The sequence below is a fragment of the Embiotoca jacksoni genome, unplaced genomic scaffold (genome assembly GCF_022577435.1).
Source record: "Embiotoca jacksoni isolate LCO1_2020_lvr unplaced genomic scaffold, fEmbJac1.0.p SCAF_10, whole genome shotgun sequence".
In the NCBI taxonomy this organism is placed as follows: domain Eukaryota; kingdom Metazoa; phylum Chordata; class Actinopteri; family Embiotocidae; genus Embiotoca; species Embiotoca jacksoni.
Window position 1 is genome coordinate 15,548,053 of NW_027185230.1, and position 13,999 is coordinate 15,562,051.

The 13,999-nt window shown below is 39.1% G+C and overlaps 2 protein-coding genes across 10 annotated transcripts in view; both read right to left on the minus strand.

The window, feature by feature from the left end:
- Positions 1-6,137, minus strand: part of cdk5rap2 (CDK5 regulatory subunit associated protein 2) — a 39,998-nt gene extending 33,861 nt beyond the window's left edge. For 8 of the 9 annotated variants that reach the window (XM_069169241.1, XM_069169283.1, XM_069169234.1 and 5 more), the window contains exons 1-3: positions 5,952-6,137; positions 3,166-3,221; positions 324-385 (exon numbers count right to left, since the gene is read on the minus strand). In XM_069169241.1, coding sequence (XP_069025342.1) covers positions 324-385; positions 3,166-3,221; positions 5,952-6,004 — 171 coding nt within the window. In that variant the 5' untranslated portion in view covers positions 6,005-6,137. Of the gene's footprint in view, positions 1-323; positions 386-3,165; positions 3,222-5,169; positions 5,188-5,951 lie in introns of those variants that run through there. The other variant, XM_069169264.1, reaches the window with a different exon arrangement.
- Positions 6,138-9,868: 3,731 nt separating this feature from the next.
- Positions 9,869-13,999, minus strand: part of col27a1a (collagen, type XXVII, alpha 1a) — a 67,261-nt gene continuing 63,130 nt past the window's right edge. Inside the window, exons 49-61 of the mRNA XM_069169355.1 lie at positions 13,760-13,867; positions 13,584-13,637; positions 12,377-12,439; positions 12,218-12,271; positions 12,101-12,136; positions 11,954-11,971; positions 11,802-11,837; positions 11,667-11,693; positions 11,463-11,513; positions 11,209-11,377; positions 11,007-11,116; positions 10,678-10,890; positions 9,869-10,547 (exon numbers count right to left, since the gene is read on the minus strand). Of these exons, the coding sequence (XP_069025456.1) occupies positions 10,401-10,547; positions 10,678-10,890; positions 11,007-11,116; positions 11,209-11,377; positions 11,463-11,513; positions 11,667-11,693; positions 11,802-11,837; positions 11,954-11,971; positions 12,101-12,136; positions 12,218-12,271; positions 12,377-12,439; positions 13,584-13,637; positions 13,760-13,867 (1,086 nt within the window). The 3' untranslated portion in view covers positions 9,869-10,400. The remainder of the gene's footprint in view (positions 10,548-10,677; positions 10,891-11,006; positions 11,117-11,208; positions 11,378-11,462; positions 11,514-11,666; positions 11,694-11,801; positions 11,838-11,953; positions 11,972-12,100; positions 12,137-12,217; positions 12,272-12,376; positions 12,440-13,583; positions 13,638-13,759; positions 13,868-13,999) is intronic.

Below are 13,999 nucleotides of genomic sequence, written 5' to 3' on the forward strand. Positions count from 1 at the left end.
ACGAGCCCAAAATCTGAGCATGCATTCCACTCAAATCATGAAATGTAGTCTTCAGCCCACCTCAGTCCTCCTCTGCACAAGCTTCAGCACTGAATCTCCATAAATGGTCAGTGTAGTTTGGTTTTAGGCAAACAGTGGATCAGGTTAATACCCTGTTTGTTGTGGTGGGGTAAAGCTGGCTGCATTACCTCATACCAATGAGCTCAATGTTTCAATGCATTAATAATTAACTTCATAAATGAACAAATAACAATAAAAAGTCACTATCAACCAGTTAAACTATGTGTTACATGTAAAATATACACTTGATGCAAATCACTCACATTCTCATAGTCCTTCATGGTGAGAGCTTTGATAGGGGACATCTTGTCAGGGAAAGACAGAGCTGTAAGACAACAAGATAGTATTAATATTTACTAATTTGAGTCACAACTACAGCGACTACATAGAGAATTTTCCCTGCTTACATGAGTAGCTAATATTCTCTGCTGCGTTCAGAATGTTTATTTCATAGAGATAAAGAGAGAGACACTAGTCATGTCTTTTCAGAGGCCAAAGAGCTTCTGGAGAGGTGCCCCGCTCAGACCAGTCAGCAGCAGCCAGCTGATCACGTAACACATTGCAACAACACATTTCTCAACACTGACTCCTGATTCATGGTTTGCTGCTGCCTGACAGGAAGAGCCTCATCATCCATCACTCTCACACTATCTGCTACTTGTTTATGCACATTTAAATTGTTAATTTTAGACATGTCGGTTTTTTATCTTTGCTGCCTTCAGTGGGTGTTAATGTATTCAAAGTAAAAATAGCTCTAGATGTGTTCAGTGGTATTTATTACTCTGAAATCATTACTTCTGTAATTCCTGGATCTTCCTGATGCCTGGTGCCATGGATGGAAATTAAACCTGAGTTTGTTTTAATTCCTGTAATTAAAGGATTAGTCTGGCTGTTTAAGCATGGGCCTTATGTTTCTTGATTCTGCAAACCCAATTATCCTTCAAAATTAATCTGCTTAAGGACTACTTCAAGGAATTAAGCATTAAAAAAAAAAACACTCTTTACAGTAATACCTCTTTCAAACCAATGACCAGGATTGGATCGAGGTTGTTTGAAAACCTTTCTTTTGTTAATTCAAACCAAGTCAGTCAACAAAGATTAATCCACAGTCATGACAATTTAGATAAGACCTGGGAGAGATGCAATACAGGTTGGAAACAGGAGGTAGTGGACAACATCATATTCAGATCATAGCGCTGGCAGTCTTTACAACCATAACAACTCTGGTTTGTATTGTGGCCTCGGATCTTAGTGTGACGTGTGTTACGTTTTTGGAGTTTGTCTGTTTCTGTCATTGGCAGCTGCCTTTCAGACTCAGCAGCCTTGTTATGTTTGCGTATGCAGTAGTCAAGTCGGGCAACACAGGTTGACCCTTTCAAACACAAAATCAGCGTGAATACAACTCTAGTTAGATCTCGGTTTGAAAGGTGTATAATTGTAGTTAGCCAACTACACATTATGTTAATTTGGGAAAAAGAAACAAAGTAAATAAAACAAGTTTTAATAAAATCCCTGCAGCAAACGCACATTAAAATTAGATTTTCTTCGGATGTTATCGAACTGTTATTTTGTATTTCTTATTATAATATTCCTCAATGAAACACTAATTGTGGCATAGGCAAAATTTTAGGCCTCCTTCTACTTGTAAAACATCCAGAACTTTCATTCATATAGTTAGTAAGCCTTAATTGATTTGTTAGGACTTAAAAGAGTTGTCTTTAGGAAAGCTGTGGGCAATTCCAGGACATCATAAATTCTCTGATTTTAAAACCTTGTGGTAACACTCAACAACCATGTCCTCTAAAAAACTGACTGGCGATCGGGAAATTAAGCTAATTGATGCCTGCAAAGGAGGGAAGGCTATAAAAAGATATCAAAGTGCTTCCAGCTTTGCAATTTCTACTGTCTGAAATGTCACTTAGAAATTTAAGGAAAGAAGTACTGTGGATGTCAAGACAACTGCACAAAAGAGTCACCAGCAGGAAAACTAAACAAACCTAAACACAAAAGGCAACATCTAAAGTATGTAAAACATAATCTGGATAATCCACAGTTGTTTTGGAAACACTGTGAAAGGATTGACCAAAATTACATATTGATGAAAAGGACAGTTTGCTGTCTTGGGGGTAGAAATATTATTCTCTGGGATTGTTGGATCAGGAGACGTTGCACAGATAAAGAGAAGAAGGAAGGCCCCTAAGAGGCTGGCTTCTACAACAAGACAATAAACTAACCGTACCTCAAACTCCACCATGAAAACAACACAAGCTGAAGGTTTTTAGGATGACAATCACAGCTCCCCTGACTTGAACATCACATACATCTGAGCATGTTAAACATGCTGCATGTGCAAGATAGAATGAAAATATGTAAGAACTTGAAGTGATAAGAGGTGTGGGTGAAAATCCATTAATTAAAAGGAGAAAGCATTTTAGCTGGTTACAAAAAGCGTTTGCAAGCGGTGATATCTGCCAAAAGGGGGATACAAAGTACGGACAGAGGAGGGTGTTCACAATTTTACACATGCCACAATTACTGTTTATTTTTTTAGTTCATCAAATAAAACACAACATAGCATTAACATTTGAAGAATGGTTCATTCTTGTTTTAACAAAATACAGAATCTTTCAAGGTGTACCCAAACCTTTGCATACATCTATATACTGATTTCACACTCTGTTTTTCTTTATTTGCCTCTTGTAATATACAGCAATGTCTGATATCAAAACATTTGTAAAAGAGAATAATTTTACTTCTTCTTTGAAACATTCAATCATAATATTGCAACTGTCAGTGTGTGCCTGAGAACTGACTTGACAAAAAGCCACAGATGTTGACCTATATCTATAAATCAGTTGTTTACTGGCTTGCGTGTATTGGCCCAGCTCTGTGTATATTGTTGACACACAACAAGCCCGTCACTATGAATTAGAAACGGAGTTAGCTTATTATCATCATCCACCTAGTCCCTCATCACATCTTTGGAGACAAAACTGTGGGAGGTCACAGCAACGATTCAACAGATGCATTAATTAATACACAAAGGAGACGCACACCTGAGCAAGAGGAAACACAGAGGGAGAAAAAATAAAAATCTTACTGTACCTGTCATGCTGTCCATGGTATAGTCTCCAGCACTGAGGGAGTCTGGCAGTCTGCAGCTGGGGACAGAATCATTTCTTAAGAGATGCAGATCAATTACTTGGAAAAATTTTAAAAGTGATAACTATAACTACAGCGATAGATATGAATAAGACGATTCATTTTTTTTTTTTTTTTTAAAGCATCATAGCAACTAATGCAAGCTCTGCTCCCTATCCCAGCTCACTGTGCACATGATTATTATGGTTTTTGAAAAAACACAAACGTGTGCATGTATTAGTCACGCTGGCCAGTTCCACTGAGCCCTAAGGACGCTCCATAAATAGCTTAAGAATGACTCTCTGCTTCATTTACATCCACTCTGGCAGAGCCTCTTTTCTGTGTGTGTGTGTGTGTGTGTGTGTGTGTGTGTGTGTGTGTGTGTGTGTGTGTGTGTGTGTGAGAGAGAGAGAGAGAGACCATGTGCCAGTGGCAGCCTAACTCTCATGTTCAGACAGCCAGGAGGAGTGACAAACAGAGAAACCAGTGGACGGAGAAGGCTTTCATTGGTAGACAAGTAGAGTACTGTGGTTCACATCAGCTAAGCATCACACAGTGATGGGACTGTGGCGTCACTCACAGACACGGTACAATGCACCAAACATCAGCAACAAACATCTGCATCACAATGCCCTTTCAGGGGACAGGGATGCACTGCATCAACACAAGTGGGTAAATCAATAACTAATACTCGCATATACTACTACTACTATTAATAATAATATTAATAATAATAATAATAATTATTATTTCTACTGACAAATCTGAGAGGGAAACTTTCCTACACAAACACAATAAGTATGTGGGTCCATGCTCTCATGTTCCCCGACCCTGACCTTTGTGTCTAATAACATTAAGTTCAGGACTGGATAACTTCCTCCCATACCTCTCCTGTGAGTAAGAAACGCAGCTATACTGCTTCTCGGCAAAGCTCTACATTACCAGCAAGAACACATGTAATTTGGGGACTGGAGAGTGCAACCATAATGACATTGCTCTTTCCCATCTTTGTTTTGCTTTGACAGTCAGCAAACACTCCAAGGTTAACCGACACAAAGCAACATAAAACAGTACATTACAGTGCCGAAAAATAATCTACAACTGAAAAGCCCAACTTTTAGACCAATAAATCAGAGCTGACTATTTGGCTTTCTCAGCCAAACAAAACCTCTTTAATTTCATAGTGTCCCAACATTACATGCTATAAGTCATACACACGGAATAGGAGCAGCAGGAACACAATAATCCTCCACGAAACACTGAAAATCAGAAAAGCTGTGTTGACAATTATTGCATCACTGAGGTTTCATTTGCCAAGCAACCCCTTCCTGTGTTAATGGAGAGGAAGCACTCAACAACAGAAGCCACGATAAGAGCAAAAGCACCGAACGTAAGCTTTCATCGAAACCATCTCAAATGAAACTCAAAAAAACTGCGGAAATTAACTGGCTCATGTCAGTGTGACTGACAAGACTTTTGCAGAAACCCCTGCAGCTCCCCGTGGAAACAATGTCTGAACCTGTAAACAGTGACTTCCTCTTTTTTTTTTTTCTCACTTTGTTCAGCTTCGACTGAAAAACATGAAAGCAGCTAAAGCTCACAACACTACTCACAGTAATTAACGAGAAAAACAAAAACAATAACTGAAGGATGCAGCATGTAAGCCATATTTATAAAACTAAAAGAGCAGAGTGAATCATTATTACCGAATAAGTAATTCACACCACGCATATCAGCTGACGTCTTGGATTACTGGAGCACGCTTACCACCTGGGTGACCGCTTTTCGACAGGACACAGCTGGGTCAGGTCATTAAAAAAAAAAAAAAAAGGAAACCAGCAAGGGGGACACAACAAACAACTACAAACTTAAAAACGCAGCCATGCTCCAGCTGGAGCTATAAACTAAGCTATATAACTAACAACATCCAGCAGCAGCACTGTGGAGACCAATGCACAGTTTACCTACCACAATCACACCCTTTTCTCATGTCACGGAGAAGGTGGAGAGGAGAGAGAGAGGGTGGGGGGGAAAGAAAAGAAAAGAAAAGAAAAAAGATTTCACCTCCACATTTTGTACAAAGAGAGCAAAGCGACGTCGCTGCGACTGTCTGAAACCACTGGGTCGCATAATTTCCGCTTTCTTTCACTCTCTGATTGGCAAGTCAACAAAGCCAACAAGCCAATAATATCACAGCAACATCCAGATGATTAAATATATATGATTTATAACAGTAACGACTGCAGATCCACGGCACTTTTTCCCCCCCTGTATCAGCGGATGATGGTTTTTTTTTTTCGTATTTTCTTAATTAGATTTTCTGGGTCGGTTCCAATGAAACTTGCACCATTACTCCGGCATATGTTCATGTAGACATTGTTTTCTGGATTTTGATCCGATATCTAACAGACCATCATACAGTTATTACATGTTTATATATATATAATCCTCCAAACAGTCTGACGTCACTGCAGCCAGAAATAATAAACACGAGCCAAGTTTGTGCAACTTAACGTTATAATAGCTACGTAATAAGCTACGCATTGCTTCATTTAGAGATGTTATACATCTAAGACGAGACAACTCTTCTGTGTTTTTTCTTTTCCAGGTCCAAATGCAGCGGTAACTAAGTAAAAAAAAATACTGCTTTCGGATTAAAGCGTTGGCCGACATAACATCAACGCTAGCGTTAGCTCGCTAGCTATTGTTGCTAGTTTTTTTTTTTTTTTTTTTTTTTTTTTTTTTTTTACCTTCCGTTGATATCAACGGGGAGCGTCAGGTCGTCCCCCACGACGGAATCCATAATACCCGGCTCACTTATCGTGTGTTCTCGCCCGAATAATATGACATTTTACCGACTCGACGCGGTGGAAACTTCGAAAAGCGGGACGGAATTCAAAATAGTCCAGGCTACCGCCATCACGATATGGTAAACGTCACCATTGTGCACGTTGGAAACCGGTGCTGCGTTTAAATGCCGTAGGAAATAATTTGACTTTTCAAATTCAACCCCGAAGTCGATGGGTTTAAACAGATGAATACGACCATATAGAGTTACAACAACACACTGTGTTACAGGATTATTTTAAGAACCGTCTTAGTATTAGTTTACGATAACGCTTGAATGCAACGTTGTGGTTTTCGACCTCAAAATAAAGAATTTCCGAGCGTCTTTAAAGGCAACATGAAACTGGGTGGCTACTTGGACAAAGCGATTGGCCAAAGCAAACACTTTGGGGAGGTTCATAAAGGCTCAAACATACAAGAACTGTCAGCTTGAAGATATTTTTCCTATGACATCAAGACTTATAGTCATGTTACTGTCCCAGACAACACACTTGTTAGAAAAAGCAATGCGTTTTCATTTATATTAACTAAGAATCTGACAAAGCAAAGCAGACAAATGCAACAGGACTGATCCAAAACTGGCAGTTTACTGTCATGTTGATAATAGAGACAAGACATAGACAAGACAAGAGACAAAGCATAGTTACTGCTTGAAAGGGTGCACAGATTTGGAAGTGTTTTTTTTTTGTTTTTTTTTAATGTACCGTTACTTTTCCCTTAGAAAGAACTGAAACTGAAACTGTTTCTCACAGTCAACAAGACTTTGAGCATATCTTTCAAAAATAATTTGTACGTATAACCCAGTTTACAGTAATGACGACAATCTGGGACTTTTATCACCCATTAAACTCAGTTCAGTTGAGACATCTTTAACTTCTTTGGCTCAGCTGCACATGAAATAATCCTCACAACAACAGCGACATCGTGTGGTGTAATTCTTAATTGCATCTTGGATAGATTATTTTTGTTGTGTGTGGAAAAAGTACAATTTGCATCGGCCACATGACACTATACCAGCAGGGCACTTCATGATGAGTTCTGTGAGACATCTACCACTCATGTATACACTCTGATTGTCTCAGGCAAAGATAGATTACCAAACAAGCAATGCATGCAGCTACCCTGTTTCCCAAATATCCTGATGACCCCAAAAGTGTCAGTTTACTGAATTCAATGTGTTAAAAATTTGTTTGCTCAAATGTGTTATTTTGCACAGAAACAGTGCAAAATGAACATAAGAAGGTCCAGGTAATTTTGTAGCCCTGCCGTGGTGCATCATCGTCTTAATTACGTGTGTTTATTGAATTATTATTCTAGCACAGAAGCCCTACTTGTGCTCAACTCCATGGAAACTTGGGGCAACAACGTACACATACACAATGCTGACAGGGCAGTGGGTGCAGAGGTCAGTGGGTGCAGGGGTCAGCAGGCCCCCACCAGCAAAAGTTTGGCCTTGCGTCCCCTAACAATTTAATCTGGCCATGGACTCAACACATCCCTTACAAACCACAAGATAAACCCCGACCCCACCTGCTGCTTTTGAAGCGTACTGGGACATGATCCGTCTGTCTGTTGGATGTGGGAGGTCTGTGCTCTGGTGTGAATGACATGAATTAACAAGTGATGATGTTTACGCTGCATGTCACCTTGTGGAAAAGGTCTGGAGTCAAATAGCAATGTTGACATTATGTGTCTATCTAATTATAGCTGTGTTGTGCAACCAAAGGCTGTCACGATCCCTTGCATCTGTTACCTAAAGTATGCATGCAGATGGTTCATTCAGTGCGTCAGCTTTAGGATCTTTAGGTTACAAGAATATGAAGTTACGTCAAAGTTAAGATTGTTTGTTGCACCCAAAGAGACAAGTAAATACTGAGTTAAGAGGTAGAATCCTTAATCTTTCTTTGGGGTTTGGGGATATTAAAGCCACTCAAATATGTAAAAAGTAACAATCCACACACAAATTGAAAGTATTTATTGAACAAATGGACATTGAACAATGACTAAAGAGTAGACAGATAAAGGATGAAGGCACCAGAAATGGTCTTGCTCAGAGTTTGATGACTTGTAATGTATTTGGCTGATATATCCAAATAGGTTTTTAATTATAAAGGCAATAGAAAATCTTTGCTCCAAGTCCTGTGTAAAAGTGTGAGGTATTCTTAGCTTGTTTTAATGTCTACAACAGATTTACAAAAAAGAAAAAAAAAATGTTCACATATTTTCATAATTTTTTAAAACACAAATTATAGTATAGCACAGTCCTGGTACAGTACATGGTTGATTATCGTAGAGGAAAAAACAACAACAAAAATTAAAAAAATAAAAGAATTAATATTGCAATAAATTTGTTCTCTGGAGCCCCAAATTTACACATAAAAAAAAAATCTATAAACTCCAAGACCAGTTGGGATAACTGATATACAAAGTTGTCAGATAGAGTAGTATTGCTTCAACCAACAGAAATTTGCTCAGTCAGCAACCATGTTAACAACATTAAATAACATTAAATTAGCAAGAAGGGGATCCATTGTATACAGCAAGGTTTACACAATTATACACACTTGTGTCCAGCTACAACAAAAGAAAAGTTTTATTTAATTAAAACTATCTCCACTAGTTGTGTTCCTAAAAAATATTACATACAGCTGTGGCGGGGGGAGGCTTTGTACAGAAAAAAAAGAAAACTTTATTCTTGAAAATACATCAAAAGCAGAAATCCGTTTTTTAGTTTCTATTGTTATTTCTAAAACGTTTCCCCTCAGAATAAGCATCTCTTTGAATTGCAGCATTGAACAAAAAACTGTTTTGAATAAGCAACAGGTGGTTGACTATTAGGGAACTATGTAATCTTGGATGGGAAATTACCATTTATAGTGCATTATGAAGCTATGGTAATATTTTCTATGGATTTTTTTTATTTTTCTAAGCAAGCATGCACAATAAACATCAGAATATTTTAGCAAAGTGGTGTAATAACAGCACTATGGTTAGCACCTTAGATAATTTACTTAGCACCATGCATTAGCGGGAGGATGGGACAAAAGCTGGAGGTTTTATTTGGATTCCTGTTCCCACTCATCTCTCTCTTATGGCTCAGTTCTCCACTAAGGATTGCCTGTACCTGTAGTCTGCCTGCTGGAAGTGGGGTTGGAGAGATTCCCATGTGGTGCTGACTAAATAAAAACACCTCCCTCTTTATTTTTTTAATCATAAGTAAGGAAGCAAAGGAATTAATTTCACACTCCACAGTTACAGAGGATTTATTAGAACACTAGAGAACGAGAGCTCCATAGTTGTCTTCTTCTTCAATCTGACATCTAATCTCTATCTAATTTTCATCAGTGGCATCCGGTTCAATAACGTATGAGTAATAAGTTTAGCAGTAAATATTCATTAAACGGACTTTCTCCGTGTAGACGGCTTGCGTGCTTCAGTATGTGGCTTCAGATGTCATTTACCGAGAGCTCACTGGGTGCCACTGGTTTTCCCACATGAGGGATGGAACTCTTCCGTTTGGAGCGCGAGTAAATACAAATGCGACTTCTGCTCATTTTAAGCAAATGAGTCTCCCTCTGGATTAAGATCACGAGGAGATGAGCACCAAAGGCAAATAAAATGGCACCTCTGAAGAATCCTTCCATATAAGTTTAAAATATCAAATTATCCTCTCATTTTCTATTGCACTTAAAAGATTATTTCTTTACATAAGATATACATGTATAAAAGTTAATAATAATAAGCATATATATATATATATATATATATATACATACATACATATATATATATATATGTACATTTAAGTGATCCCAATTAGTTTAATTCTTCTCTTCTGACAAAATTGAATTCCTGGTATTTCCAAAAAAAAGAAGTACACACAGTATACTGACTGTATACAGTTACAAAAATAAGTTACTATAATGTCCGCTGATTAACTTGGCCTTGGTCTCTCACTTGGCATTGTTCTGGAGAGATTGTGTGGCACCGAGCCGTTTTTCCTCCAAGCAGGCGTACGTGTGGAGATCCTTCTGGAAGAGCTTGAAGAAGCTTTTGCCATATTGAGAAGCTATTAGTGCAAGAACTCCCCTGCTCCTCCTCAGCTCTTCTTTGCCCCCCTCCTCCCCCCCATACCCCTAGCTCCCTGTGCTTCCTCCCTCTGTGTCTGCAGTCCAATGGGAGTTTGGCAGAGTGAAAGCAGGATCAATTTAGGGGGGGAGGGTGGTGGCTTTTTTTTTTTTTCACTTGAACAGTGTTTGGCCTTTAGGAGGAGACTGCTCCGATCTCCACGCCTGGATGAATGTGTCTCGAAGGGGTGGTTATCCATCCCTTCACGCTCAGAGGACTTATACTCACAGGAAGCATACAGGACCTACTTCTAGGTGGTAATGCGAGCTGGGACTAGTTTTCGGGAGGTTGTAGATGTCGACCAGAGGGAGCAGGGTGGGGTCCAGCGAGTGGAAGACAAAATGGGTCTGGTGCCAGCGCCCATCTTTTATCTACAAGTCCAAAACATGCATATCCCAATTCATCATCAATGTATAGTTTTTGGTATGTTATGAAAACATTCAATTCAAAAGTAATATAATCTAAAATGCCATGAATCAGATGACAGCATCTTATTCCTACCCAGCAGGAATCCTCCAGGACTTCTGGCTCGAGCTCTCCTCCCACCTCAAACACCTCCCCGGTCCAGGCCTTGAATCTCACAGACGCCTGGGCAACTGGCTCAGCTGACCTCCAAACCGAGACGTTCAGGCAGTGGATGATGATGTGTTGCACGGTCTCCGAGCTCAGCAGGTGCAAGAAGTTCATCTGGACACGACCAACACTGATTGCAGGCTGTTCAAACACACAGAAAAGGAGACGGTTAACAAGTTTGTATGACTCTCAATTTTTACCATTCTCCAAATTTTATAATCGTGTAGACTTTGGAGTTTTTATTGTGTCTTAAATACCTTGGCTACAGTTATTGGTCTCAGGCAAGTCTGTCCACCTCCAGTAAAGTTGCAGGAAACTTCAATTGTATCTGATGAGCAACCCAGGTTGGGGTCAATCCAGTAAGTGCCTAAAAATGCAAACACATTTTGGATCATTATTCTTCTGAACATGAAATCAATCAGCCTATCTGTATCTAACACAACATTCAGACATCCTCACCATCATTCAACTTCTGTTCACAGCTGTGCATGTCCCTGCAGATGCGGGCGGGGTTGTCCCGAGTGCCCAGTGGGTTCTTCAGGCTCTGGATCAGGTTACTGAGGTAGTGGAGGGTCTTAAAGATCTCGGCGCCCTGGTCCAGCATCGGCAGGTCCATCACTGGCTTATTCTGGAGGACGGACAAAAAAATTTACCTTTCAAAGCATTAAAAAACATAACATTATGGGGAAATAGTGAAGTCATATTCTGCTGACCTCAGTCCTGAGTGACGTGGGTGAGTCCAAAAACAAAAGGCCATCTTCTTTCTGCAGCAAAATAAACAACAACAATTTACATAAAACAATTTTATAATATCTTACTTAATCAGTGCCATTGTATCTTTTCGGATTACAAATTTCAGCATATTTTAACTACTTTAAGCCTTGTTGGCTGTAATGAAATAAGCAAACATGTCTTACAAATGATGGAGGGACACCTGGGGTACCCTAAAGAGAGAAAACAACAGTTAGCAATTCATGCATCTCAATTATCAATTTATGATTCATGCATTTCGGAAAGTATATTTGGTTAAATTTATAAAGGTGGAAACTTACTGGAAGTCCAGGAGGCCCACGAGGTCCAGGAGATCCCTAATAAAGAACACAAACATACATGCTGTATGAACTTAGATGTTCTTAATCAGGTGTCCAGAGTAAAATACAAATCAGTGGTAACAACAGAAAAAGATAGTGCTTTGCAAACATACCCTTGGACCTTGGAATCCCTGTTCAGAGACAGAAAAGACATGTTTTCAGGCTGGATACTCCACTTTTCACGCAGCAGATAATGTAAACGATGTGTAAAAAAAACAACAACTGAAAAGCACAGAAATAGAAAGATGAAGAGGACTCACATTCTCTCCACGGTTGCCTTTATCCCCTCGAGGACCCTGTGAAGAGATGCACAGTCAGTATGTAGAGCAATAGCAGCAGAAAGAAATGTTGAAGCTCATCTAAAGTATAATACATACATGACTTCCATTGGGGCCAATGATTCCCACAGGGCCAGAAACTCCTCCTCTTCCCTGATGGAGAGAAACAGTTAGGAGATAAAAAATTTTTAAAAAAATATAAAAAGAAATAGGTGCATAGCATTTATGTAGCATCCTCCAGATGATTAGTCTACCCACCATTGTGCCCTGTGGCCCCTTCGGTCCCCGTATACCCTTTGGCCCAAAGTCTCCTGGAGGCCCCTGAAACATTCATACACTGTTATCACACATGTTTTAAACTCTTTAAAACTGTAACATTTGATGTCAGTTTTCCAAAATGTCTTTTGAAAGTCCATATCTCCTGCTGTATGGCATCATCACGGAACATCTGAAACCCACTAACTGAAGACAGTGCTTCCAGCCATCCCAACAAATTCTGGCTTTGGCTTCTGTGTACTGTGATTTCAACAAAATACAATAGCTCTTTACTGACACACAACTAAGACACCAGATGGGATGTATTTTTGGTGAATGGTGGAAATTGTGATGCAGGAAGGATGCAGCGTTAGTCTTTAAAATCATAAAAGTGCTCTTAAAACTGGTGGTTTACCAACTGTTCCAGAAGGGATTATAAGAAACAGATCATGAACAGGAAGTGAAGAGAGATTTTGTTGTTTTTTCTTCAAAGTGTGTTATTTATAAATGGGATTTTCGGATTGGGGGAGAACAGCCTGTAATTTCGGAAGACTTTGGGGACAATGAGTTGAGGCTGCCTCACAATGTAAATGTTTCTTCTCCAACTCGACTCTAGCTAGTGCTAGTTTCTTTGATGTGTATGTAAAATGTGATATATAGAGTTATGCAATAATTAAACAGACATACTAGTCCAAGCAAACATGTAATTATTGTCAATGCGACAAGCTAATATGATTAAGGAACATGCATTGCAACATGTGTACTTGTTGAGTGTGTCTGATATACTGCAGGGATAAAAACTGTTTTTTCTGTCCACAATGAATGAGATGATTTCTACAATGTAATGGTAAACACCAGTTGGGCGATAACAGTTCAGTAATTCCTGCACATTACATTTTAACAGACCAATTTACGTTTTGTTTTTAATTTGTTATATTTTCATCTGTAGTCCTCTTATATGTTTCCGTGTGTTGTTTTGGCATATCTTGTTCATAATTTCTTTAATTGTGTTTTCTTGCTTATTTTGCTTTAATGGCTTAAATGTTTCAAGTTCATCTGATTGTTTTAATTATGTTTCATTTTGTGCAGCATGTTGTTCAACTTTTGTTGTACTGAAATGTGCTCTACAAATAAAACTGACTCAACTTGACTTTTATTTTCTGTACACATGTATGTGAAAGATTGTGTTGCTGTTTCATGATGAACATACCCTTGGTCCAAAAACTCCCAGAATTCCTGGAAAACCTGGTTCCCCTGTGTCACCCTGAATAATAATTAAGTGAAGAATTTAAAAAAAACACAGCCTCTACAAAAAGAAACCTACACATTTGGTAGATCACTGTCTAAGTTACGTCTGTATGCACTATATCTGTGGCTGATACTCACAGGTTGTCCTTTAGGTCCTTGGTCTCCCCGCGACCCCGGCAGTCCCATTCCACCTCTGAAACCTCTTTTTCCCAGAGGTCCAGTCTGGCCTCGAAGACCCCGCTCACCCTGGATGGATGAATAAATGATTAAATGTCTGAGTGGTATCATCATTAAGACTGTCATATCTATATATTCCTTGCGAATTTGTGCAACTATCGCTCTCTTGCAAGAACATAACAACAGTTATTTTGTGTTTTT